The sequence below is a fragment of the Phaenicophaeus curvirostris genome, chromosome 19 (assembly GCF_032191515.1).
Source record: "Phaenicophaeus curvirostris isolate KB17595 chromosome 19, BPBGC_Pcur_1.0, whole genome shotgun sequence".
In the NCBI taxonomy this organism is placed as follows: Eukaryota; Metazoa; Chordata; class Aves; order Cuculiformes; family Cuculidae; genus Phaenicophaeus; species Phaenicophaeus curvirostris.
In genome coordinates, this window is record NC_091410.1 from 7799853 (window position 1) to 7825993 (window position 26141).

General features: G+C 53.1%; 4 protein-coding genes across 4 annotated transcripts; 2 read left to right on the top strand and 2 right to left on the bottom strand.

Annotated features, from left to right (window-relative positions):
- DCXR (dicarbonyl and L-xylulose reductase) lies at positions 1-4113 on the top strand. The gene is made up of 8 exons (XM_069872228.1): positions 1-95; positions 170-267; positions 1154-1308; positions 2481-2523; positions 2802-2901; positions 3058-3122; positions 3221-3338; positions 3817-4113. Exons 1-8 carry the CDS (start codon positions 38-40, stop codon positions 3918-3920), a joined length of 741 nt encoding a protein of 246 aa, XP_069728329.1. The 5' UTR covers positions 1-37; the 3' UTR covers positions 3921-4113.
- Positions 4111-10060, bottom strand: RAC3 (Rac family small GTPase 3). The gene is made up of 6 exons (XM_069872229.1): positions 9915-10060; positions 6942-7013; positions 6594-6711; positions 5919-5981; positions 5312-5471; positions 4111-5222 (listed from the first exon to the last, which is right to left on the bottom strand). Exons 1-6 carry the CDS (start codon positions 9947-9949, stop codon positions 5092-5094), a joined length of 579 nt encoding a protein of 192 aa, XP_069728330.1. The 5' UTR covers positions 9950-10060; the 3' UTR covers positions 4111-5091.
- A 1419-nt stretch (positions 10061-11479) lies between these two features.
- Positions 11480-23597, bottom strand: LRRC45 (leucine rich repeat containing 45). Its single transcript, XM_069872768.1, has 17 exons — positions 23475-23597; positions 21991-22052; positions 21049-21119; positions 20562-20740; positions 19816-19944; positions 18331-18443; positions 17744-17802; positions 17550-17627; positions 16144-16279; positions 15775-15852; positions 15496-15607; positions 15257-15327; positions 14293-14385; positions 13600-13692; positions 12536-12709; positions 12310-12442; positions 11480-11917 (listed from the first exon to the last, which is right to left on the bottom strand). Exons 1-17 carry the CDS (start codon positions 23548-23550, stop codon positions 11679-11681), a joined length of 1896 nt encoding a protein of 631 aa, XP_069728869.1. The 5' UTR covers positions 23551-23597; the 3' UTR covers positions 11480-11678.
- Positions 23392-25097, top strand: CENPX (centromere protein X). Its single transcript, XM_069872776.1, has 5 exons — positions 23392-23595; positions 24120-24171; positions 24241-24294; positions 24400-24488; positions 24597-25097. The coding sequence occupies exons 1-5, from the start codon at positions 23575-23577 to the stop codon at positions 24609-24611; spliced, it is 231 nt and encodes a 76-aa protein (XP_069728877.1). The 5' UTR covers positions 23392-23574; the 3' UTR covers positions 24612-25097.
- The last annotated feature ends 1044 nt before the right edge of the window (positions 25098-26141 follow it).

Below are 26141 nucleotides of genomic sequence, written 5' to 3' on the forward strand. Positions count from 1 at the left end.
CTCGCTCCGAGCCCCGAGCCCCGTCCCCCGCCGCAGGATGGAGCCGCCGCTGTCGTTCCGCGGCCGCCGGGCGCTGGTCACCGGGGCGGGCAAAGGTGCCGCGGGGCCGCCGGTGTCCGGGGCGGGGGCGGCCGTGTCCCGGGCCGCTCGTGACTCCGTGTCCCCGCAGGGATCGGCCGCGCCGTGGCCGTGGCGCTGGGCCGCGCCGGGGCCCGAGTCACCGCGCTGAGCCGCACGGCGGCCGACCTGGAGAGCCTGGCGAGGGAGGTGCGGGACCCCGACCGGGACCCCCTGCCCTGCCCCGGGACCCTCTCCTTGCCCCCTAAAGCCCCCCTGTCCCAGGACCCCCCGCCCTATGAGCTCATCCTCTGCCCCGGGACCCCCTTGCCCAACCCTGATCCCCCCCTGCTCTGCCCTGAGACCCTCTCCCTGCCCCCTGGATCCCCCCTGCCCCAGGACCTCCCCTGCCCCAGGACCCCTTGCCCCGGGACCCCCTGCCCAACCCTGATCCCCCCCCCACCCCAAGCCTGGTCTCCCCCTGCCCTGATACCCCCCTGCTCTGCCCCAAGACCTTCTCCCTGCCACCCGGACCCCCGCTGGCCCAGGACCCCCCGCCCCATGATCTCATCCTCTGCCCCAAGACCCCCTACACAACCCTGATCCACCCACCCTCATTTCTCCCTGCCCCAAGACTCTCTCCCTGCCCCCAGGACCCCCTGCCCAATACTCATTCCCCCCCAACTCCAATCTTCCCTTGTCCCAGGACCCCCTGACCTGCCCCCAGACCCTCTCCCTGCCCCCTGGACCTCCCCTGCCCTGGGACACCCTGTCCCACGATCCCATCCTCTGCCCCGGGACCCCCTACCCAACCCCGATCCCCTCCCCCCGACACCCTGATCTCCCCCTGCCCCAAGACCCTCTCCTTGCCCCCAGGACCCCCTGCCCAACCCCGATACCCCCCCAACACCCTGATCTCCCCCTGCCCTATGATCCCATCCTCTGCCCCGGGACACCTGACCAACCCTGATACCCCCCTGCCCTGCCCCGGATCCCTCTCCGTGCCCCGGGACCCCCTCCCTGTCCCAGGACCTGTCCCGCAATCCCTCTCCTGGCCCAGCGCTGCCCGCAGTGACCCGTGCCGGCCCTGCCGCAGTGCCCGGGCATCGAGCCGCTGTGCCTGGACCTGGCTGACTGGGACGCCACCGAGGCGGCGGTGGGTGCAGCGGGACCCTTCGAGCTGCTGGTGAACAACGCGGCTGTGGCCGTGCTGCAGCCCTTCCTGGAGGTGTCGCGGGAGGCCCTGGACCGGTGAGTGCCCCCCGAATGCATCCACAGCCCCAGCGCTGCCCTGCGCCCGCCTGCTGAGCCACAGTGAAGCCACCAGGCTAAAAATGGGGACAAAGCTCTCCTGAAATTGGTTTCTGTTACAAAAGAAAGCGGCTGGTGCGTGGGCACCAGACACACACGCTTTTTAGAAACACCCAACACCCGCTTTCACAGTGCTCTGCTGATTGTTACTGTTCCTATCCAAGTTTTCATCCTTTACATACCTTCCACCCATGTAAACACAAAAAGGAACCCAAGTGGAGCCCTGAGCTATCCCACAGTTACAGAGCCTACATTTTCCTTGCTTGGTCAGCGTGCACAGGCCATCCAGCCCGCACCAGAGAGGAGAGTGCCTCTCACTGTTCACCAAACTCACAGCTTTCAGTCTAGCTCCAGCTTAGTCTCTGCTATATTGAAAGGCACTTGTTGGCAAGGCAGTTCAGAATGCAAGATGATGACAGCACGTAAGGGAGGACAGAATTGTTGCAGCGGGAACTGAAGTTGCTCACTCCAATAACATGACATCATTTTTCCCTCAAACGGTAGGGTTAAGCTTTAGGATACAGGATGTGGCAAGTCTGCTTCCTTTGGAGAAGATGGGCCGCGCTTTGTCCCTGCAGTAAGAATGGCTGTTCCGGGTCTATAACAAGGAATTAATTTGTCATTCAGATATAAAATGTGTGGGTTCTAAGGCTGTTCTGCAGCACTAGCAGGTAAAAGCCTGAACAAGGAAGAACTACGTGGCAAACAGAAGAAAAGCTGCTTCCACCCATCGTAGCAAACCAATTTGCTGTGTTAAAGCTTGCGAGGCGTTTGGTTGACCTCAAGAGTCGCTGGCTGAGGCCCAGGGCTCCCTGTTTAAACTGTAACAGAGGAAGAACCTTAGTCTGCTGAGGATCAGAGTCCTGCTGGAAACAGAACAACGCACAAGTGCACCGCCCACCCTGCACACGAAACAGCTGATGCCCCATGAACAGTTTATCGTGGGAAGCACGCCTCATCGTTCTTGCTAGCCAATCAGCCTGGCACTTCTGGCCATGTTTTAGAGTAACTCCAGTCCTTCTAAGACACCAGCAGCACTTCTCTGCTGCCTCCCAGAACAATTCCTCTCTGCCCTGGGCTGCAACCACTCTAACTTTTAAATTTATTTGCAGGTCTTTTGATGTGAATTTTCGGGCTGTGCTTCACGTTTCCCAGGTAAGGAAGAATTGTCACTGTGGTCTCCATGACTCCTGACTGAGTTTTCTGCCCGGAAGAAAACTGTGGACTCATATCATAATTCAAAGTTACCCTGACTGTTTGCACACACAACCCCTTCACTCTCTAAGAGGGAGGCAGTGAGGACTGACTTCTTCTGGATGTCCTTGCCCCTTTGGCTCCCATAATAGCCTAGGAAGATTCCTACTGAATGATATAATAATGTCTCTTGTTACAATCCTGGCATCGCTTTTCTTTTTTTCCCTTCCCCACCCCAGATTGTTGCTCGGCAGATGATCGCGCAGGGGCTGCCAGGTGCTATTGTGAATGTCTCTAGCCAGGCATCTCAGCGCGCTCTGCGGGATCACGCTGTTTACTGTAAGTGGCTTCAGCAGTGCCCCTCTCCCTTTCAGCGAGCTGCAGACTGCAGCCACCAAGCTGCTGGCTGCCACATCTGGGCAATGAACCACTTCTGCGTCTTCCAGAACAACTGCTGTTCGCTTAAATGCCTCCTGTTTATCCCTTCTCTTGAAGGTTCCACAAAAAGTGCTCTGGATATGCTGACCAAAGTAATGGCAATGGAGCTGGGACCCCACAAGGTAGGATTCTTTGTGAGAGAAAGGGAAGTGAAAGCTGAACCTGAGCCTTTCCTCTAGAGCAGCCTGGTTACACTGACTGTTGTTGCTCTTGGTCCCAGATCAGGGTGAACACTGTGAACCCCACCGTGGTTATGACCGACATGGGGAGAATTAACTGGAGTGACCCTCAGAAATCTGCTGCCATGATTAATCGGATTCCGCTGGGAAAGTTTGCAGGTTGGTGGTGTTGATTTCTTGCCAGGCTGGGCTCTGTTGTATCCAAGCCTTCCCTCTAACTGGCACCACAGCCAGAGGTAGCTCGTTGCTTTTGTGGGCAAAGCCACAACTCTGCTGAACAGCTGTGGTTGAATTCCTGAAGTATTTGATGAGGACAGGGCATGAATCAACATCCCCTCCCCTCTTTTAGAGCCTTGTCATGTTAGAACAAGCAAAACACGCTTGTTCTGTTGTCCATAAATTTGACTGGGAGGGGAGTGTGGGGCCTTGCTGTGAGCCAAGTATCATTTGATCACAACAAGGACTGTTTGATGCCCAGCTCTCAGCCACGCTGACCAAGCACCAAGCACAGTTTGAGGGTGGAGACATTCTCCTGCTCCGGTTAGTTACATATAGAGGTCAGACATACCTTTTGTGATGCTTGTTTTTCTAATACGGTTTGAGGGTTGTATTGAGTGTTCTCTGTGTTTGATTCCAGAGGTGGATGATGTGGTGAACAGCATTCTCTTCTTGCTGAGTGACCAGAGTGCTATGACAACGGGCAGCTCCCTGATGGTTGACGGGGGGTTTCTTGTCTCCTAAGAGGACACCTGCATTCCACACCTGGCCTTGGTTTTCCTACTAGACCTGCAGAGCTGTAAACTGGACAGAAAACAATGACACAGACCCAGTCTTGCTGGAGAAGAGGGGCAGTGAGGCTGGAACTTCTATGAGAAGTGAGGCAGAAAATTACCTTTAGTGGGCTGCTGTAGAATAAAGCTCAGATACACCGTCATGGAGAATGTTTATTGCACCAAATAAGGTTTTATCTTGTCACTCTACATGATGATTAGAAATTGGACCTGTCATTCTTCCAACCCTATTCCCCGCCCCCCAACCCTTCAGAAGCTCTCCCCTTCCATCCAAATCCATAGAGCCTGCCCGCACTTTCAGTGGGAACGGAAAGAAGAAGTTAGCAGACTCCTCATTGCTTCCTTTGCTGCTGTCTTTAGTAGAAAAAAAAAAACAAAACAGAGGCAACAACCACAGTCCTGCTCTGCAGAGACTGGATTCTGGCGGGGGGGGGGGAGGCCCTGCTAAAGGCCGCTGGGGGAGCAGCACCACGCTGTCCTGGGGTGCGCACACACGAAAAGGCAAATACATCGATTGCACCGAGCTGTTTCACTCGCTGAGTCTGGCTAGAACCCAGTAAAGCACCTAATGGTTAGTTCTTCATCTCCTGTTTACTTGGACCCCTCCTGGGGTTGGTGAGGATTTCTGTAACAGTCTCAGGCACGTATCTGCTAGAGCACCAGTTTGTTAGCCGTTAGCCACAGAAGACTGGGCAAGGAGACCCTACCACTCTCCCAGCTACTCTTGCCATGCAGCACCATTCGTATCGGCTCCCTCCCCACTCCTACAAGGATCTTCACCAGCAGTTTCACCTGCAGGTTAAACCAGGTGCTTCCAGGACAGGATGGATGTCTCGGCCCTTTCAGCGTGGAGTTCAGGAGAGCCAAAACAGCCTGTTGCCCCAAGGAGCTACCTTGCCTTCCCCACTGTACCTCCCCTGGGGGCTGCAAAGCCCCCGGCTGGTCTCCTGCCCCCACTGCCCCTTCACATCAACACTGACGTTAAATCAAAGAGACATTTAAAAAACACTGACTTCGTACATGATGAAGGGCCCTACACATCCCAGCCCCCTCCAGAAACACCCAGCTAATACGCAATCCGTCAGAGGACGACAACATGCTGAGCACCGTGGCCGCAGCCCTCAAAACACGGTACACTTTTTGCCGGGCTTCTTCACGGGCGGTGGGCAGAGCACAGCCCGGATGGCTTCATCAAACACCGTCTTCAAGCCCCGCTGCGTCAGGGCAGAGCACTCGAGGTACTTTACCGACCCTAAAGGAAAGAGAGCTCTGGCTCAGCCGCTCCGGTCCCGCCAGGACATACCGTCCCTCACCCCAACGCCACAGAGATGTGGGACTCACCAATTTCCCGAGCCATGGCCAAACCTTGGGGGTAGGTGATGGGGGCCAGTTTCTTATCACGTAACCTTTCAATGGTGTCCTTATCATCCCTCAAGTCCAGCTTGGTGCCCACCAGGATGATGGGTGTGTTCGGGCAATGGTGTCGGACCTCGGGGTACCACTGAAACAGAAAGGCATGATAAGAAAAGGTGCTGTAGCAGGAGGGGCACCACGAGGATGCATTTCCTATTAGGAAGAAGGTTTTTACTGTTGTCTGACATAGTGGCAACACCTGAACAGAATCATTTTGCCTACGGTTCTGAACACACTGCGAAGAGATCGATGCAGGTGTAATAATGAAGGCACTGAGACACAGAATCCTGACAGCCAGTGCCAGCCAGCTGCACACAGAGTTCCCTTAACTGCATTTTTGCTTCTAGGACGTCCCTTATCTTCTTCAAGATGCAGATTCAAAAAGGCAAAAACATAGCAAATAAGAAGTAGACCTCTCTTAAAACCTACAGACTGTGGCTTTCCCTTATCGAAACATGACCGCTGGTAATTCTGGGCCTGTAGGTGCGGGGCAGGGGACTTCCCTGGTGTTTCACCCAGGAGGAGAACACTTTACCTTGGCTCTGACATTCTCAAAAGAGGCTGGACTCACAAGGGAGAAGCAGATCAAGAAAACGTCCTGTGTGGAAAGAAGAGGGTTAGCCGTGAAACAGTGAGAGACAATGGAGGGAGGGTGGAGAGGGAGCCTGACCAAGGACAACCTCCTCTCACCAGCGGAGGTGAGAAACTCCTCCCCATTAAGGGGACTAAACCAGTTGAGATAGGAAAGGAATGGAATGCACAACTTCTTCTTTCACAATACCAGGCTCTGCACATTAAGGGCCTGCCACAAATCCCTTATCAGTGCCACGGGCCTCAGCCCTTGTCAGGGGGCCAGGCAGGAATTGTGAGAGCCAAGGCAACACTCCTAGTGCCACCCAGCAGCGAGCTGTGCCACCAAGAGAGACTGGGAATACTGCACAGGGCTCAGCAGTACAGCAGGCCCACATCAGTCCTTCTGCTTGAGCTTCCTCGTGGCACATATCGCTGTTCAAACACCATTACGAGGCAGGGAATAGAACAGAACAATCTCTTAGGAGAAATGCAGCTGTGACACTTCTTAAACAACAGAATTATGGTTACAGTTGCAGGAACTTAGACTTTCCTCAAAGGAAAGAAGCCTGGCTGCCCTTGGGAGCCTCCCTGTCCCCATAAGGGAGCAGTTACAAGCCAGTCCAAGCCCAGCACTCACCGTCTGTGGATAGGAGAGAGGCCGCAGTCGGTCATAATCCTCTTGCCCTGCTGTATCCCAGAGGCCTAGGTTCACTGGTTTTCCATCTACCATGACATTGGCAGAGTAGTTATCAAACCTGCCAAGGAAGAGTCCCCATCAGTGACAATCCTGTTGTGACCCACACCTCTCTCTCTACAAAATCCAAAGGTTGGTGAATCAGGAGAGGACACCACGGCGCCACTCCAGTGGGGACAGTCTGCCCTCCTCACACACAGCCGTCCCACCAGCAGCCTCCTAGTGCCTCCTCACCTCCAAAACCAGCTTTTACAGAGCAAAACGCACCCAAAGCCCAAGGCCATTACTCACACGGTGGGGATGTATTCTCCAGGAAAGGCATTCGTGGTGTAACTGATCAGCAAGCAGGTCTTCCCGACAGCTCTACAGGGGATGAGAGTGACAAACATTAAGGGTACAGCGGGAAGTACTGTAAAACCCACCCTTTCCCCGCTCAAAGAAGAGATTGGGTAAAACAAAAACAAACCTCCAGCAGGCTGGAATTCTGGAGCTGCCAGGGTCCAGGCCTGCGTTCACCATGTGCACCTTGCCTGAGCTCTTACAGACCCTGCTTCTCTCATACCTTTTTTCCACTCCCTTAACCTCAGCAAAACACCAGGTAAAATTTATTTGTTCCAGGAACCAAAAGAGAGGGAATAAATTAGGGTCCTGTGCTGGACTCAAAACATCTGTAATAATCTAGCAAAATGGGTAAACAGCGAGGAGAAAAAACGTGCAACAGCATAGAATTATTCGAGCCACTCAGATGCAGGAATACAATATTGATAAATACAAAGGGGGAAAAAAGTATCCATAAGCAAAAAATGAACTTTTTCATTGTCAGTTTGGAAAGAGATTTTGGCACCAGATCCATGAAAATACCAACTCCAAGCTTTGCCAAAGGCAGGAAGGATTAGCCAAGCCACTGGTGGCAGCTCGCAGGGGCTGGCTGGCTCAGCAAGAGCGTAAATGTACAAACCTCCGTTAGCCTTGCAGGATAGGGGAAAATCTTGGTTCTAAGAACAGAGGAGCACTAGGAGTACACCCAACTTGTTAATCACTTGAAGACTGAACTGCAGAGAACCTCACAGAGGCACAGACCATGAGCAGGGAGAGGTGCCTGTCAGGTGCCCAAGTGAGGCTGAAGAGCCAGGAGGGATGGGGATCCTCCACCCAGTGCTGTAACCAGAGTGACCCAAGGAAAGGCCTTGGGAATAAGGGAGAGACTCCAGGGCACCCCATAGTCCTGCACCAGGATGACACAAAGCACAGTGAGAACCACTACAGCAATCACAGAATCGTTAAGGTTGGAAAAGACCTCTAAGCTCTTCCAGTCCGACCATCAGCTCAACCCCACTGTGCCTACTAAACCATGTCACGAAGTGCCACAGCTACCCATCTTTTAAATTCCTCCAGAAACAGTGACTCCACCACCCTAGGCACCCTGTTCCAGTGCCTGATAACCCCTTTTGTGAAGAAATTTTTCCTAATATCCGATCTGGTGCAATTTGAGGCCATTTCATCCCATCATATCACTTGTTACTTGGGAGAAGAGACCAACTCCCTTCTTGCTACAACCTTCTTTCGGGGAGCTGGAGAGTGATGAGGTCTTTGAGTCATGAGGTCTAGGACTTTCCTCCTGAACCATGACCTCTCCCATCAAGCAGGGAACTCGGGTAACTCACAAAACCACATGGGTATCTACAGTGTTTTGTTTTCTGAGTTCATGTAGTCTCTGCACTAGCAACCTAAGGAAAGCACAGATCTGCAGAACTTCAGCTGAAGCCCATTTCCAACGTGCTGTGCTCCCAGCTGTTGCTCTCCCTGCCACAACAGGCCTCTGCTACGTGGGTGGCTCTTTCTCCTATTCCCTAGTTTGTCCCCAGAGGCTCAAACTGGGAAGGCCTCACTCCAAATCTGCATTTGAGAGATGGCAGAACAACCAGTCCTTGCCTAAGACCAGCTCACATTCATTTCTCTGTATTCCAGCTCTGCGCTTGCTGTGGTGACTGGAAAAGCAAATGGGAATTATAATGAAAAATATGCTCTAGGAAAAGCTATGAAGCATAAGAGATGTCCCTGTGAAAAGAGGCTGAGAGAGGTGGGGTTGTTCATCTTGGAGAAGACTCCGAGGACACCTTATTGCTGTCTTTCAATACTAAAAGGGGGCTGATAAGAAAGGTGGGGAAAAACTTTGTAGCAGGGCCTGAATCAACAGGACAAGGGGTAATGGTTTTAGACTAAAAGAGAAGAGGTTTAGATGAGATATTAGGAAGAAATGGGGTTGTCCAAAGAAGTGGGGGCTGCCCCATCCCCGGAGGTGTTTACGGACAGGTTGGATGTGCCTTGGAGCAACCTGATCCAGTGGGATCCCTGCCCAGGGCAAGGTGTTGGAATTGGATGGACTTTGAGACCCCTTCCAACCCAAATCATTCCACGATTCATTGTGCCACGTTCTCTAAAAGAAGAAGACAACCCACCCGGCTCAGCCCCCTCTCTCTGAGAGGGGATTCATAGAATCATTGGACTCTTCTCCCAAGTGACAGGGGACAGGACGAGAGGGAATGGCCTCAAGCTCCACCAGGGGAGGGTCAGGCTGGACATTAGGAAAAAAATTTTCATAGAAAGGGTCATTGGGCACTGGAACAGGCTGCCCAGGGAGGGGGTTGAGTCACCTTCCCTGGAGGGGTTTAAGGTACGGGTAGATGAGGTGCTGAGGATTGATGGGAATGGTTGGACTCGATGATCCGGTGAGTCTTTTCCAACCTGGTGATTCTATGACTTGGTTGGAAAAAGCCCTTTGAGCTCATGGAGTCCAACCACACCTGCCCATCCCTAAACCACATCTCCCCATCTTTCAAACCCTCCCAGATGCTGGGGGCTCCACCAGCTCACAGCCGCCTTTTCGGCTGGAAAAACCCTCTAGGGGGGGAGGAGAAGCAGCACATGGCGATACCAGAAACACATTTCACCTCACCACACCAACAACAAAAGAAGATGAGGGGGAAAAAAGAGGGGTTTTGAGGGGAAAAAAAGAGGGGGGTTGAGGGAAGAAGGGCTCCTCGTTAATAAAAGACGACGGGGAGGGTTTAGAAGACACCGGGTCTCCAAGCAGCGACGGGGAATCGATTCCAAGCCCTCAAACCGTGAGGGAGGCGCGGTCCGGCCCGGCCTGGAGCGCCGCGGGCCCGCGGCGCTCCAGGCCGGGCCGGACCGCGCCTCCCTCACGGTTTGTGGTCGAGGAGGAGCCCTGAGGGACCCCCCCCGGTCCCGCCCCGCACTCACCCGTCGCCCACCACCACACACTTGATCGCCTGCATCTGCCCCCGCGATGGCGGCGCCGCCGCCGCGAGTCCCGCCGCAGTGACAGCCCGCGCGGGCGGGGCCGAGGGGAGCCGAGCGGAGCCGAAGGGAGCCGAGCGGAGCCGAAGGGGGCCGAAGGGAGCCGAGCGGAGCCGAAGGGAGACGAGCGGAGCCGAAAGGAGTCGAGCGCAGCCGAGTCGAGCCCAGACGAGCTTTCCTGCCCCCCACCTCGCCCTGGGCTGTCCCGAGTGGTCCCCAAGCAGCCCCAAGTGGCCCTCAAGCTGCCTCTAGTGTCCCCCAAGCTGCCTCTAGTGGCCCCTAAGCTGCCCCTAGTGTTGCCCAAGCCGCCCTCCGTGGCCCCCAAGCTGCCTCTAGAGTTCCCCAAGCAGCCCCAGTGACCCCCAAGCTGCCCCAGTGACCCCTGAGCTGTCCCCAGTGGCCCCCTACCTGCCCCCAGTGGCCCCCAAGCTGCCCCAGTGACCACCGAGCAGCCTCTAGTGGCCTCCAAGCTGCCCCTAGTGGCCCCCAAGCTGTCCCAGTGGCCCCCAAGCTGCCTCTAGTGTTCCCCAAGCAGCCCCAGTGACCTCTGAGCTGTCCCCAGTGGCCCCTTACCTGCCCCCAGTGGCCCCCAAGCTGCCCCAGTGGCCCCTAAGCTGCCTCAGTGTCCCCCAAGCTGCCCCAGTGGCCCCTAAGCTGCCCCTGTGGCCCTCGAGTTGCCTCAGTGTCCCCCAAGCTGCCCCAGTGACCACTGAGCTGCCCCCAGTGGCCCCTGAGCTGCCCCAGTGACCCCCAAGCTGCCCCAGTGACCCCTGATCTGTCCCTAGTGACCCCCGTGCTGCCCCAGTGGCCCCTAAGCTGCCCCTAGTGGCCCCCAAACTGCCCCCAGTAGCCCCTGAGCTGCCCCCAGTGGCCCCTGAGCTGTCCCAGTGGCCCCCAAGCTGCCCCCAGTCCCCCTCCAGCTACCCCAGTGTCCCCCAAACTGCCCCAGTGACTCCCGAGCTGCCCCCAGTGTCCCAAGAGCTGCCCCAAGTGACCCCTAAGCTGCCCCCAGTCTCCCCAAGCTGGCTCCGTGTCCTCTGAAGGGAATGGATCCCGTAGCACCCAGGCTCCAAGGTGAAGCTTTCTTTCCAGCCTGGTTGCACTGAGCTGCAGATTTCACTGTCACCCACCCCGAGCTGCTGGGAAAGCTGCCTGTCAGCAGCAGCAAAATTTCCTCATAAGCATCACTTTTTGGATTCCTCCACCACTTCTCCAAGTGGAGAACAGCGATAACTGTAGAGGTGTTGTCTCAAAACAGGCTTTGCTGTCCCCTTACCCGCACAGTGCTGACAGCACCCCCAGACCAGGACTCTCCTGTCCTTCTGACCAGCGTATGGGTTCCCTGCTTCTCTTACCTTAGTTCAGATCCAAACCCTGTCGGCGTACTCAAGCTTTCACCCACCTGCAACAGCCCTTCAGCTCCAGGACAGAGTGGCAGGATCTTCATGAGTCACAGAGCAGAAGGCCCCTCCACATCAGCCAAACATCTAGCTTGGCACTGGCCAGCATCACAGCAAAACCCAAAAGCTCTTTATTAAAAAAAAAACCCCAAACAGAGCAAAACCCAATATGAAACAGCAGGAACACAAAACAATCAGGCCACGTAGTCACCTTACTCTGACAAAACCGTCCTGTGTAGAAAGAAGCGGCTGCACTCAAGTTGTTCACCTCCCGAGAATAGGTATCAGGATTCTTTAAGCCATGCTCTCACTTCCTAGGACTGTGAGTTCCCAAGGGGGAGCCCTGCACGTATGCCATGATGGCATTCTGCAAGAAACTTGCTCGCTGGGCTTCTTCTTCCCTCATCCTAGAGATTTCAGCCTCTTTCAATCTCAGCTTCTCCAGCAACATAGAGATTTCAGCCTCTTTCATTCTCAGCTTCTCCAGCAACATAGAGATTTCACCTTCTTTGTCCAGCAGTGCCTCACGGTGATTACTTGATAAGGCTGTGAAAGAAAAGCAGAATTGGTAAAGAAAATTAGGGTGCCCCTAGAATAAACAGAAACAAAAATTATAGGCAGAGCCAAAGGCAATGGAAACAAGATGCAGGCGCCCAAGAGAAGCTGCATGGGACACTGAGAAGCTTTGCACAGACAAGCTGTTACACTTCACTGTGTGCAGAATCAAAGGGGTTTGCTTGCTGTGCAGCACTGGGGAGTTCTGAGTCTCGGTCTGCAGAAAATGAGGACAAGAATGCCTGCAAATCCATCAGGATGGAGGGCGCAGTCCATGGGTGTATGCACAGGCAGCATCGCTGGCACCACCCGTCAGCGTAGCTCAGTTCCAGGCCCACTGTGACCCAGTGTTACCCTTTCAGAAGCACAAAAAGATCCATCACCTTTCAGCTGTCTTTCCAGGGCTACAATCTTCTCTCTCAGCTCGTCCTGTGCCGTGCGTACCGCCTGCAGGTGTCCAATCTGCTCCTGTAATTTCACTATATTCATCTCTGCCACTTCTTTACCGTTCAGGTCCTGACACACACAGACAAATCCATGAATAAGCAAACAACCTTATCATTTGTTCTGCCCCTGCGGTGACCGTGCCTCTACTCCAGTTCGAATCACCTGCTGAAGTTCCTCTAGCCGCCTTCGGAGTCCATCAGCGTGCAGGCTCAACTGAGTGGCTTTGGCTTGGGCCTCAACAACCATTTGCTTTTGCTTAAGGCAGCAGTTCTGAGCTTCATCCCTTAACTCAGTCATCAGCCGCAGCTTCTCTTTCAGGTGTTCTAGTTGTTGCTGCTATAAGACACAAAGGAAAAAGAAAACGTGCCAGTCCTATTCCTACAAAGGGATTCTCCCCTTTTTGTCCCCAACACAGTGAACCCCTGGCACTGAAGAACAAGCACAGGACTTGGACACAATAGATATAGCACTTCTCCCTCATATTCAGGAGTAAATCTGAGCTGCTTTCTGCTGCCAGGCAAAACACACTGATGGAGGCACTACAAAGCCCAGCTCACTTGCTGAGAAACAGAGAAATCCTTGGTAAAAGCACCAAGGCCACTGCCGGTGTTTATAACTAATGCTCTGTCTCCACTTCTTCTATATCCCAAATGGCTCTGAAACACCACGGAATGCAGCTAAGCAACCACCGTGCCCCACACAGACCCACGCGGCAGCTCTTACGCGTCTGTAAGTCAGTAAAGCATTTTCTTTTGTGATGTTACATGTAAGTAAATATTCTAATAGTTTTGGTGTATTTTCCTCATCCCTTGTTCTTTTTCCCAGGGTGCTGATGTCATTGTTATTTTCACAAATTCTACAGTGACTTGTTTTATCCAGCAGCAGCTGCAACTTGCAGAAATTCCTGAGTCCAGAGAAACAGGAGCAGCCCATTGAAAGCTGCTGTTAAACACCTTGCTGTCGGCTTCAAAAGTTTGCAACCTAAGATCTGCAATGACAATATCCACATCAATTCTGTTACTGCTGGAAAGTGCAGAGCACGTGGAGATAGCAGCTCCATCCTGAAGACAATCTGAAGCAGACTTTGCAGGACTCTTTCCTCAGAAATCACTCTATTTGCAAGCCAGTGAAGTCCAGAGCAGGGAGTTCCCCAGGACAAAAACACACATAAGCCAAATCCACTCCTTCACATAGAGGCAGGGAGCACAGACAAGTTTTGTCCTTACCTCCTCCAATCGTGTCTGATTCCGGACTTTCATTAACTCCTCCTCTGCTTGGCCTCGCTCAGCGAGTGCGGCTGCTTTGACTTGGCTCAGTTCCTGCCACAGAAATGTGAAAGATCATTCCAGACAGAGAGGCTGCACCACCGCAACGCTGATCAGAAAATGTTAGGAGCTTCCAGTCGCAAGCTACAACGTGACACGGCTGTCTCTCTCGCACAGGGGCAGGGATAACAAATGCAGATTACACACCTTTTCTCAGCCTGAGATTGCCATTTGAATTCACTGAGAACGTCAGTTATATGAGGGCATGTAATGGGTGAGGCTTTCCAAAGACAGGGGAATAGAAGGGACAGTGCTGGATCTAGCTGGAGGAATAGATAAGGAGAAACATGCTACACTACTTGGGACCATGTGGGAAACCTGTGAAGTCAAATCTTAGTAAGAATCTAACTACGTTAATGGAAACTATTTTTGTGCGATCGGTATCTACAAGTTTCTCCTTGGAACCTTCTCCTTCCTTAATCCAAAGCAGTTAACATAACTCTAGCTGGTAAACTGCTGTTTTCTGCTCCTCCCAACAGCACACAACAATCTTTGCAGAGGTCAACAATGGGAGACTCCACAAAGCTCCCCTGGCAGCCTTCTTCTGCCATCGCTACCTGAGCAATCCAGTGTGCCTGGAGCATCCGTTCTCACCTTCTCCAGAGCTATCCTGATGCCCTCCAGCCTCTGAATCCGGTCCTGCATGGAACGCTCACTGGTCTCAATGTGCTGTGTCATACGATCCACCTGAAAAGCAGTAGAAACCACTCACACAAGTGCCAGAAAACCACTCCTATCTCCGGGCACAGCAGCGTGGCCATTCGGCATGAGGAAGAGCATCCTCGCACTGACCCACCTACCACCAAATAAGAACTCTTACCTTGCTTAAAGTCCCACTAGGAAACTGTAATCTAGATAGAATCTGCCCTCTAGAAACTAGGTACTTTAGACAGAGGTCCCTTCCAGACGAAGATGAGTCAGAGCTCTCATTTTCAAGTGGTAGAAGCATCAGAGACTCATTTTCTAGTTGCTAAAATCTTTCTGGCTTATGTCCTTCCACACAAGATTTCAAAATCTTCAGAGAAATCTATTGGTATAATTTTATTTTTGAGTGATTTCACACCCCAGGACCACTCCCAAGAGAGTTGATCACAGCCTTTTGTCCTGCCCACACTCAGACAGAATCCCCCTGAAACATAACAGCAAAGGAACTAGCAAGCAGAGCCTCGCTAAAGAATTGATTGTATATAGCATGTGTCTTGATTTCCTTCATTAATGCATCTTTATTTCAGCGAGCATGACAAGACTTATAAATACCTATCACCTCTATGCACAGTAAGACAGACACAGGCGTCTCTTCTCTAGAATCACATACCACTCTGGCCCACACTCTTGCAAGCTAAGAAATCTTATTACACTAGGCAGCAGAATGTCTTGTGATCTCTCCAGCCAGACTTTGCTAGAAGAAACAGCCTGTTATGCCCACAGTAACTCTGAGTCCATTGATTTTTAAACTTGTTTAAGAGCAGCTGGCAGCAAACAATGACCTCCAGTGGCACCTGGATGTCAGGACCAAAGAGAGACTAAGACCAGGATGCTGCAGAAACCCTATTCTTACCTCTTTCACCCGAAGAGATTCCATGTCCTCAAGGCTTTTTTTAAATCTTTTCTTCTCCGCTTCCAGGCGTTCTGCAGATTAAAAGCAGGCATATCACCATTATGGCATTCCTCCTACACAGGCTGTATTTATCTCTATCACAAACTCTTCCACCCTTTCTCTTTGGCTGCCTTGCACCATCGACTCACAGACAGTAATTCCAACCCAGAGGTGTCCACGAGCTGTTTCTGCTCCCTCACCCTCAGCCTGCACAGCCCGCAGCTTCAGCTCCGCCGTTGTGTTGGTCAAGTCTTGTTTGACCTGGAATAGCTGATCCTGCTGGGCTTTGCACTTCTTCTCCAATTCATCCACCTACAAGGATATTATCACCACAATAGATTTTCTTTTCCTATGAGCAGAGAAAGTTTGCTGTACACATCAATCAGCAGAGACACAAATAGGGATCAAAGAACAGGTATACGGAGCAGAAGCAAACAACGTCTGAATCCCACTTCTCACCCTTGGACTTGCTTTCCTACCTGGTTTCTTAGAAGGAGATTTTTCTCACTGGCAGCAGACAATTCACGCCGAAGCTTGCCTTCCCGATCGACACCTTCCTGGAAACAGAATCAAAATTCTACACTTACCTTAGTTCTTGCACTGCAAACCTACTCCAGCCAACATCGCAGCCAGCTACACCCAACCTGACCCAAAACACTACAGCTCCTCTCCACACCAAGCACTCGCTGACTTAATTTACACATGGAATTAGGTCATGGCAGCTGCAGTTAACCCAACAGAGGTAAAAATCATGCTTGTCTATCCCACCCAGTGATCCCTAAATGTACACAAACCAGGTACAACCTGGAACCCTGCTCTCAAACCCAACTAGGAGTTATCCAGCTCACCTGCTTCTGCTGCTGGAGCTCCATAAAGTGGCGTTCAGCCATGCTGGTTTGGTCCTGTTTTGCAGCATTCAGTAGCTCTCCGAGGTCGCGCACCTTCTGCTCAGACAGAGCCAGGGCAGCTTCAGTCATCTGCAGCCTAGAGAGAGAAACACTTCCCAGAGTCCTTCCTAAGGCCGACACTTAGACAGTGCAAGGTGTTAATGCAGATTTGGCAGCAGATGAAATCAGGCTTGTTAAACGAGGCATTTTTAATGCCTAGGAAAAGGATGCCGCTTATGTCTGTGTCCAGCAGCCTCTGCAAGCAACGAGTGACCTGGCATTTTTCAGAGCCAGGCGTTCCGATGCCCCATCACATTTCCCCTGTGTTCATAGAATCATAGAATCACCAGGTTGGAAAAGACCCACTGGATCATCAAGTCCAAACATTCCTATCAATCACTAAACCATGTCCCTCAGCACCTCGTCCACCCGTCCCTTAAACACCTCCAGGGAAGGTGACTCAACCCCCTCCCTGGGCAGCCTCTGCCAGTGCCCAGTGACCCTTTCCGTGAAAAATTTTTTCCTAATGTTCAGCCTAAACCTCCACTGGTGGAGCTTGAGGCCATTCCCTCTCGTCCTGTCCCCTGTCCCTTGGGAGAAGAGCCCAGCTCCCTCCTCTCCACAACCTCCTCTCGGGTAGTTGGAGAGAGCAATGAGGTCTCCCCTCAGCCTCCTCTTCTCCAGGCTAAACACTCCCAGCTCTCTCAGCCGCTCCTCATAAGGCCTGTTCTCCAGCCCCCTCACCAGCTTCGTTGCTCTTCTCTGGACTCACTCCAGAGTCTCAACATCCTTCTCAACATCAAGCAGCCTCTGCAAGCAACGAGTGACCTGGTATTTTTCAGAGCTGGGTGTTCTGGTTCCCCATCGCATTTCCCCATATTGTCTTCCATGAGCTGTTTTCCCTGCCTGGATCGGTGTCTGCAGTGCAACCACTGTCTCGTGCACATAGCTCTGTGCAATCGAACGCTGCTTCTGGGCAGCTCCACCTCCCTGTTCCCAAGTGGACAATCCTGCTGGTCAGTTCTTCCATACCTGCAGTGTTTCTTGGAGGGTGTTGCCAGCTGCCAGGGGAAGCACGTGCAGGCTGTAAACTGCGCAAGGAACGTGTCCCCATCCCCACAACCTTTTTTCCCCTTTTCCTCTCTGTAATTCACTTGATCTTAAACCGATGGACTGTAAATTTACTTAAGAACAGGCATGGCACACCCAAAGGCCTGATCTGACTGCAATTTCTGGATATTACTGCAGAGCTAAGGAGAATAGTAAGCTAGCTGCTCCACAAGATTATCCCCTTCTTAACAGCTCTGCTCAGCACTGTCTGTACAGCACAGAACAGTGAAAAAGCTCAGGTTTTATCTCCTCCTTACTTGGCTTTCAGTGAATTCATAATAGAGTGTTGCTCATCCAGTGCTTCCTGCAGCTGTCTGACTCGTGCTGTGGCCACCCTGCATTTGAGAGGCAAAAAAAAAGGGAAAAAAAAAAGGTAGGTAATCTCTCCAGGAAGTGGAGAAGACCCAGTTCTGCTATCAAAGAGCAGAAAGCACTCAGAGCTTCATCTCACCTGTCACTCTTGGCTATTTCTTCTCTCTGCTTGTCTATAGTGTCCATCAAATCCAAGAACTGTGAAAAAGGTGACATCAGTGAGGAAATGAACTGCAACAGCTTGAAGCAATGATATCTCTCATCCTTCTCTCTCTAGTGACAGATGGAGACAGGTCAAGCCACTCTACTGACAGCAAGCAGATCGGAGGTTTGACAAGTTCATTAGCACATCTGAGGTCATCAGCTACAGGGATTCCGCACTATTAAGTGATAGAAGGAAAACACTCATATTTCTAGGCTTCCACCACTTGGAAAATATCAAACCAGTTGCAAAATAAGCATGAAAATGGGTGAAAAAAATCATCAAAACGCCTCCAGAGCGAAGAGGTTCAGGCAGGCATGTGTCCACACCCATATTGTCATGGATTTGATTCCTGGCCAGTCTAGCTCAGAGGAAAGAACCCAGTTTGCTAAGTCATGTTGTGTGCCCACCCGTAAAGATGCACAGGGAGCTTCAGGTACACAATAAACCTGTCACCGAGCATTTCACAGGGTCACTGAGGGAAAGCTGCGCCATTTGAACTACCAACACGAGAGATTGCTGACCTGCTTGGTCTTCTCATCCTTCAGACTCAAAACCTTCTTGCTAAGTATGTCCGTTCGGTTCTGGGCCTCACTCAGGATAGCCTGGCGGTCTTGGTTGTGATCCATGGCCTGTTCTGGTGCAGAGAGAGCAGGAGAGCATGGATGTGTTTCTAAAGCAATGGAACAGCAAGAGCTGCTGGAGGAGATAGCACTTGGCATGACACTCAGCTGTCAGAAGCACGAGGATAGTTGCCTTATCCAGGCTGGCCCACGCAGAGAGACCATCCTCACCTTACAGAGCCCAAGCTGGGGCAGAATCTGAACAGGCTGGACCGCTGGGCTGAGATCAATGGCATGAGGTACAACAAGGCCAAATGCTGGGTCCTGCACTTGGGGCACAACAACCCTGTGCAGCTACAGACTAGGAGAAGTCTGGCTGGAAAGCTGCCTGGAGGAGAGGGACCTGGGGGTGTTGGTTGACAGCGACTGAACATGAGCCAGCAGTGGCCCAGGTGGCCAAGAGCATCTTGGCTTGGATCAGAAATGGCATGGCCAGCAGGTCCAGGGAGGTTCTTCTCCCTCTGTACTTGACGCTGGTGAGACCGCTCCTCGAATCCTGTGTTCAGTTCTGGGCCCCTCACCACAAGAAGGAGGTTGAGGCTCTGGAGCGAGTCCAGAGAAGAGCAACGAAGCTGGTGAGGGGGCTGGAGAACAAGAGGAGCGGCTGAGAGAGCTGGGGGTGTTTAGCCTGGAGGAGGCTGAGGGGAGACCTCATTGCTCTCTCCAACTACCTGAAAGGAGGTTGTAGAGAGGAGGGAGCTGGGCTCTTCTCCCAAGTGACAGGGAACAGGATGAGAGGGAATGGCCTCAAGCTCCACCAGGGGAGGTTTAGGCTGAACATTAGGAAAAAATTTTTCGTGGAAAGGGTCACTGGGCACTGGCAGAGGCTGCCCAGGGAGGGGGTTGAGTCACCTTCCCTGGAGGTGTTTAAGGGACGGGTGGACGAGGTGCTGAGGGGCATGGTTTAGTGATTGATAGGAATGGTTGGACATGATGATCTAGTGGGTCTTTTCCAACCTGGTGATTCTATGATTCTATGAATGGGATAGCAGCGAGCGTGGCTTCCCTGTGGCTGGGGTGTTGGTTACCCCATTCAGCTCCACTGCGGGCAGGACAATGACAAAGGATCTGCTCCACTAGCCATAGCCAAGCTTGGCTGTTCAGAGGCAATCTAGAGGCACAGGGTCTCCCGCATTCCCAAGGTAGCGTAACCTCTGATTCAATCCAAATTACTTTTCCCCTCTTCCAGGTAAAAGCAACACCTCCAACCTGACCAGCCCTCATTAAAGCACGAGAAGAAGCAATGAAGGGCACTCTGTAAATGTTGATGAAAAAGGGAGGGGGGAAGGACAGATCTCTTCTGGAGCCAACGGTGCTCCGTATCTCTCAAGCACTGAAACGGGAAAGGAGTTACTGATTCATTCCCGTGCAACAAGCAACACTCACCCACAGCCTTCAGGATGTCACTAGGAACGTTGTTGCCAGCCAGCTCCAGCCTCTTCAGGGTCTTGTTGCTGTGCAGGGAGTTCAACAAAGCTCGGCCACCCAGGAGCCCGATATTATTCCACCGCAAATCTATACAGAAAGCAAACTTTCACCCTAGAGGTCACACATCCACTGATAAACACAGTGCTCAAGAGAAACCAGGCTCCTTACACATCTACAAGTGTGGCTACCTAGTTCCATGGGGTCTCAGAACAAACACAGGTGAACATCATCTCCCTTTGCAAGATGAGCGAGAGGGAGGGGAAACAACAAAGCAGGAAAGGCAAGGATGAATATTAAGTGCAGTAAAGTGCAAGAAGCCATTGAACTGTAGGTCATAAGGCACATAAGTCTGCCCCTCACATTTTCATCTCAACATTTTAATTTGTGGCACGTCAACAGCACCACAAATGGGAATGAGCCTTTTCCCTCCTCCACCGAGAACAGTTCTGCTCCGAGGACACAGTAGTCACCTGTGGGTTTGGTTCCAGAGATTCCAATAAGAGTTCCCATTCTCCAAAGGCCACACAGCTGTGACCTCCACACCTTGCACAAAGCCTGCAAAGCACTCCAGGCTGACAGGAACTGGGAACAAACTGGGAATGACACTGACCAGTTGTCAGAGATCAGAGCAGGCTGCAACGAACCTCAAGACACATGTGAGTGCAGGTATATCCATAGATGTGCAAAGAACTCATCACTCCTACCTAGCTCCTGAAGGCTGGAATTTTGTTTCAGTGCCAGGGCCAGCTCTCCAGCCCCTTGATGGTTGATCTGGTTATTGCGCAGATCAAGCTGCTGGAGAACGTTGTTTGCCCCCAGTCCTTGGCAGAAAAGGGAGAAGCCCTCCTCCCACACACCAAGGTTGTTCCATTCCAAGATGAGGCTAGAGAAAATCAGACAGGATTGGAGTTCATAAAGTAAATGGATAGTTGCAAGAGCATGAATGCTACCTGGATTACAGTACACCCAGCTCCCGTAACACAGGCTCAGTTTCAGACAGCAGGATGCTGCCAGGGCCCTGCATCCTCCAAAAGGACATCTCCAATTGTCCCTCCATCACCTGTCCCATCCCTCACAAGAAATTGCATCACTTGACACTCCCATCCCAACAAAAAACACCCTCAACCCTTTTCTAATGTTGCGCTCCATCTGGAATGAGTAACACAAAGAGGAGCAGACACAAATTCTTACCTCCTGATGGTTTTGTTCTGCGCAAGAAGTTTTCCCAAGGCCTCAGCTCCCTCGCTTCGCAGGTTATTTCCCTGAAATAAAAGCCCTAGGTGATCAGTAGGTCCCAACCCAGCCGCTCCATCAAACACCATCATCCCAGCTGCAACATCGATTGATGATCTGAGTAACATTCGTTTCAGGTACCACTCTGCCTTCCAGAAAATGCAGCCTCTTGGGAGAAGCGGTGGATGCACAGACCGCTCGCCTTGTGAAGAACATGACTGGGAGCTCATACAAATCACAGGTTAGCACAGGATCAGCACGGGATGGAAAATGCTGATTCTACATAAGCAGGACTATTCATTTCAACACGTTCCATCAAAATGGGCTCAGCTAGCAACAGCACAAATCATAGAATCATAGAATCACCAGGTTGGAAAAGACCCATCGGATCATGGAGTCCAACCATTAATGAGAACGGAAATGAAGAAGGAAAGGTGGGGTGCAGCTCAGGACTGCAGCCGAGGGCCAGAGGACAAACAGAAAGTCACTCTTGCCACAGAATGACCATCGCATCTGAAAGTGCCCACTTAGTTCCAAGCCCCAGGTTAACTGGAAGACACTGGTGAGCTGGATAAAACCTATAAAAGCACAAGTCAAACAACTAGTAACTCATTGATTAATACAGAAACCCAAGGAAAAGCCTGCATATGCCTCATCTGACCAAGGGGCAACTGACAAAAGATATACAGCCATAATTTCCTATCAACGAGAGTAACTAAATAAAACTGGACAAAGACGACTTACAAAGCAACTCTGGAAAGTCATGACATGGTGTTAGGGGAGGCCAGGACTGAGTCAATTCAGAACAAGGACGGTACACAACTTGTAGAACTCTGATTAAGCTTGTGCTTCCATCTCCTTTCCCACCTCTTTGTCTTAATTTTATCTGAGCAGACTCACCTTCAGATCTAAAGATTTGACTGTGGTGTTGGAGCAAAGATCATGCAGCAGAATTTTTACATCTGAGTGGAAAAAAACAAAGGCAGTTGTTGGTTTATCTGTGTCTGCAACCAGCTGACTGAGCTGGAAGAGGAAGCCTCCTTTTGCACAGCCAGCTCAGAGGAAGTAAAATATGATAAAACACATGGTAAAACACAGTAAAAACTATGGTAAAACATATCCCTCGCTCCTGGAGAGCAGAGTTTGAACTTTCAGGGCAGGAGATTTTTGTACATTCTTGAAGGAAGAGGTGCCTGGGTGCTTTCAAAAACCACAATGGCTTCGATGAAACCTTAGCTTAACTCATAGGCCCTCCCGGCACCTGAAGGGGCGACAAGGAAGCTGGGAAGGGGCTGTTTACAAAGGTTTGTAGTGACAGGACCAGGGGCAATGGGTATAAACTGGAGAGGGGCAGATTGAGACTGGATATAAGGAGGAATTCTTTTCACAATGAGGGTGGTGTCACAGGTTGCCCAGGGAGGTGGTGGCTGCCCCATCCCCGGAGGTGTTCAAGGTCGAGTTGGATGGGCCTTGGAGCAACCTGATCCAGTGGGATCCCTGCCCACGGCAAGGTGTTAGAACTGTATGGGCTTTGAGGTCCCTTCCAACCCAAATCATTCCACGATTCATTGTGCCACGTTCTCTAAAAGAAGAAGACAACCCACCCGGCTCAGCCCCCTCTCTCTGAGAGGGGATTCATAGAATCATTGGACTCTTCTCCCAGGTGACAGGGGACAGGACGAGAGGGAATGGCCTCAAGCTCCACCAGGGGAGGGTCAGGCTGGACATTAGGAAACAATTTTTCATGGAAAGAGTCACTGGGCACTGGCAGAGGCTGCCCAGGGAGGGGTTGAGTCACCTTCCCTGGAGGGGTTTAAGGTGGACAAGGTGCTGAGGATTGATGGGAACGGTTGGACTCGATGATCCGGTGAGTCTTTTCCAACCTGGTGATTCTATGATTTGGTTGGAAAAAGCCCTTTGAGCTCACGGAGTCCAACCACACCCGCCCATCCCTAAACCACATCTCCCCATCTTTCAAACCCTCCCAGATGCTGGGGGCTCCACCAGCTCACAGCCGCCTTTTCGGCTGGAAAAGGTCGAGTCGGATGGGCCTTGGAGCAACCTGGTCCAGGGGGAGGTGTCCCTGCCCATGGAGAGGGTGGAATTCGGGATGATCTTTAAGGTCCCTTCCAACCCAAGTCGTTGTGGGATGCTCTGGGTGGGCTCTGCAGCCCCTCGGAGCAGAGGGCGGTGTCCCTGCCCAGGCAGGGGGTGGGACTGGATGGGTTTGAGGTCCCTCCCCACCCAACCCACTCTAGGAAATCGGAACCGTTCCCGGTACGCGGTGTGGGGGGGGGAAGGCAGGAGGATCCCCCGCTTTCCCCTGCCCGGGGGGCTCCGCAGGGCGCAGGGAGCCGCCCCGGTCCCCCCCCCGGTTCCCCCACCTTCCTCGCCGCGGTCCCGCAGCACCAGCTCGGCCCGAGCCCCGAGCGGCCCCAGGCGGCCCCGCGGCGCCTCCATCCGCGGCGCTTCCGGGGCGGGAACATGGACGGCGGGATCCGCGGGGTGCGAGGGGACAGCGGGACCGGGGGGAGAGAGACCGGGCACCGGGGGGGGGGGGGGGGGGGGGGCAGGCCGGGACAGGGGGGCGCTCGGGGCCGGGAGAGACCCAGGGCCGGGGAGGGGAAAGCGGGGATGGGAGGGACCGGGATTGGGCGGGAGAAGAGACTGAGGAGCGGGAGAGACCGGAGAGGGCCGGGAGAGGGGGAGACCGGGGATGGGAGGGACCGAGGAGGCAGAGATGGGGCGGGAGGGGCTCAGGGCCGGGAGAGGCCCGGGACCAGAGAGAACGGAGACGGGAGGGACCGGGATGGGGCGGGAGAAGAAACTGAGGACCGGGAGAGACCGGAGAGGGGGAGACCGGAGAAAGAGACTGGAGACCGGGAGAGACCCGGGACCGTGAGGAGAGAGACTGGGGACCGAGAGAAAGCGGAGAGGGGGAGGCCGGGGTTGGAGGGGGTCGGGACCGGGGAAAGGCTCGGCGCTGTGTCCCGTCCCCGCCTCGCTCAGCCGCCGCCCTCCCCCCGCAGGAGACCGTGGGGCGGCTGCTCCGCCTGCACTTCAGGGACCCCAAGACCCGAGGTACCGGGGCGGCGGCGGGCGGGGCGGGGCGGGGGCGGCGGGGCGGAGGTTGAAGCGCTCTCGTTGCAGTGAACGGCGACGCGCAGCTGCTGCTGGGCGAGATGCTGAAGGTCTTCGTGCGAGGTGAGCGCCTGCCCGGCCCCGGGGGAGCCCCGGGCTCGGCTCCCCGGTCCTGCCCTGCCCCGGGCTGGGGTCTCCCCGCCGCAGCCCCCCCTTTTCTCCCCGTAGAAGCGGCAGCGCGGGCAGCGCGGCAGGCGCAGGCCGAGGACCTGGAGAGAGTGGAGATCGAGCACGTGGAGAAGGTGCTACCGCAGCTGGTACGGCCCTGGGGAAGCTCGGACTGAAGCGGCTTCTTCCCCTTCCCTTTGGGAGGTGGTTGGGGGACCCACGGTTGCGCTGACAGCCTTGCTGTTCTCTCCTTACAGCTCCTGGATTTCTAGAAGCCCCCGATGCACGCATGATTAGCCCCAGCAGGGACCATCTGGCTTATCCTCAGTCCCACTCCAGGAAGGACACTGTCAACTTTTTCTCTCCCTGCTATTTTGGGCTGTTTCCCTTTGCCAAGTGCGACAAAGCCCAGGCAAGCTCTGCGGTCAGAAGCTGCCTTTGACGAGGCCACCATGCGCTCGTGGTGCTTGGCCTAGTGTGTGACTGGTTCCCAGCTTCCCATCCTTCCACGGTGCTCTAAGCTGCTGTTCTCTCTCAGCTAATGTGAGAAACCGGCGCCGCTTCACAGAGGCGCATGGAAAGACTGAGTAGCTGGGACTGTCAGCCACACTGCCGGCTCTCATCGCTGCGGCAGGAGCCTTAGGTCCAGCTCCAAGCCCACCTCATGAATAGGTTGTTAACAGGAGGTTGGTCGCAGGCTCTTGCCAAAAGCAGGTAACTGATCTTTATTTTATAAATAAACAGTGTCTGTCCCTCCCTACCTTCCAGTATTTCTCTGGGGCTGCGACATCAAAGAACGCTTGGAACCTTTTAACCATTTGATATTCTCAGAAGCCGCTTCCCCTCTGCTATAAATTTGTTCTCACAAAGAAACATCAATAAATTAAAACCGAGTCTCCCTCCCTTTTGTAGGCGCTTTGCTGCAATTAATCATCGAAAGTCAAGCTGCTTCAAAGACTTGCAAAGTTTCCCCCTCACCCACCCTCTGCTCTCAGGCTTTGTAGGAGGAAAGGAAAAAGGACAGAATAACAAACAGCATGTGTGAGAATCCCACATCACGGGAGAGCCTGGCCCCGCAGCCGGCAGGGGGGCCGGGGCCAGGCTGTGAAATAAGAAACTGTACACATGTAGGCAGGACCCACACAAGTGAACGGGCTTTGTTGGGAAATGGATAGGCGGCTGCAGGAAGAGCAGCTGACACCAGTGTGTCTTAAGGATTGCACGCTCCCCGATGCTGACTATCCCGAGCCTGTGATGGGCAGTAGCGCGCGGTTCTTCCCCCCAGGCGGCTGGAGTGGGCGCAGGCTCAGTGGGGCACTCTGCTCTTCCAGCCAAGAGCTGCCAAGGTCTTCACATGGGACACCGGCCACTTGGAAGCTTTGGCTAAACCCACAATTTAATAGACATTCTTTCCAATGACGGTACCAGCTTCAGTAGTGCCCCATCCCTCTGCACTGCAGCAGCTTTGCCAAGACAACTGTTTGTGCAGCTGTACAACTGAACTGATGAAGGGACTGACCTAGTTCAGCCTTCAGCCCCACAGCCATATGGTAAAAAAAGGCAATAGCAAAAAAAATGCAAGTAATACTATCCTGGAATGCCCAAAAACTCCAGGGTGAGTTCAACTACTTACAGCAGCGGTAATATTAAAACAGATCCGGCCCCTCAGGTATTGGCATGTATTGTTCTATGGCAGAGCAGGAATCCTTCTAGCAACACCTTAATGAAGGGCCTGCAGTTTAAAGTATCAGGCCATCTCTGTCCCTCTTAAAGAATTTACTCCTATTTTCTTGCCTTTTCCA

Excerpts from the sequence above, each read along its gene's own strand:
- LRRC45 (XM_069872768.1), bottom strand. The coding sequence starts at position 23,550 with ATGGAGGCGCCGCGGGGCCGCCTGGGGCCGCTCGGGGCTCGGGCCGAG. Across the intron at positions 20,741-21,048 it reads CAGAACAAAACCATCAGGAG|CCTCATCTTGGAATGGAACA; the intron begins GTAAGAATTTGT and ends GATTTTCTCTAG. Across the intron at positions 14,386-15,256 it reads AATCTCTTCGGGTGAAAGAG|GTGGATCGTATGACACAGCA; the intron begins GTAAGAATAGGG and ends ACTGCTTTTCAG.
- RAC3 (XM_069872229.1), bottom strand. The coding sequence starts at position 9,949 with ATGCAGGCGATCAAGTGTGTGGTGGTGGGCGACGG. Across the intron at positions 7,014-9,914 it reads TGTGTGGTGGTGGGCGACGG|AGCTGTCGGGAAGACCTGCT; the intron begins GTGAGTGCGGGG and ends CATCCCCTGTAG. Across the intron at positions 5,472-5,918 it reads TTGAGAATGTCAGAGCCAAG|TGGTACCCCGAGGTCCGACA; the intron begins GTAAAGTGTTCT and ends TTTCTGTTTCAG.
- CENPX (XM_069872776.1), top strand. The coding sequence starts at position 23,575 with ATGGACGGCGGGATCCGCGGG. Across the intron at positions 23,596-24,119 it reads TGGACGGCGGGATCCGCGGG|GAGACCGTGGGGCGGCTGCT; the intron begins GTGCGAGGGGAC and ends CTCCCCCCGCAG. Across the intron at positions 24,295-24,399 it reads GCTGAAGGTCTTCGTGCGAG|AAGCGGCAGCGCGGGCAGCG; the intron begins GTGAGCGCCTGC and ends TTCTCCCCGTAG.
- DCXR (XM_069872228.1), top strand. The coding sequence starts at position 38 with ATGGAGCCGCCGCTGTCGTTCCGCGGCCGCCGGGCGCTGGTCACCGGG. Across the intron at positions 268-1,153 it reads TGGAGAGCCTGGCGAGGGAG|TGCCCGGGCATCGAGCCGCT; the intron begins GTGCGGGACCCC and ends GCCCTGCCGCAG. Across the intron at positions 1,309-2,480 it reads TCGCGGGAGGCCCTGGACCG|GTCTTTTGATGTGAATTTTC; the intron begins GTGAGTGCCCCC and ends ATTTATTTGCAG.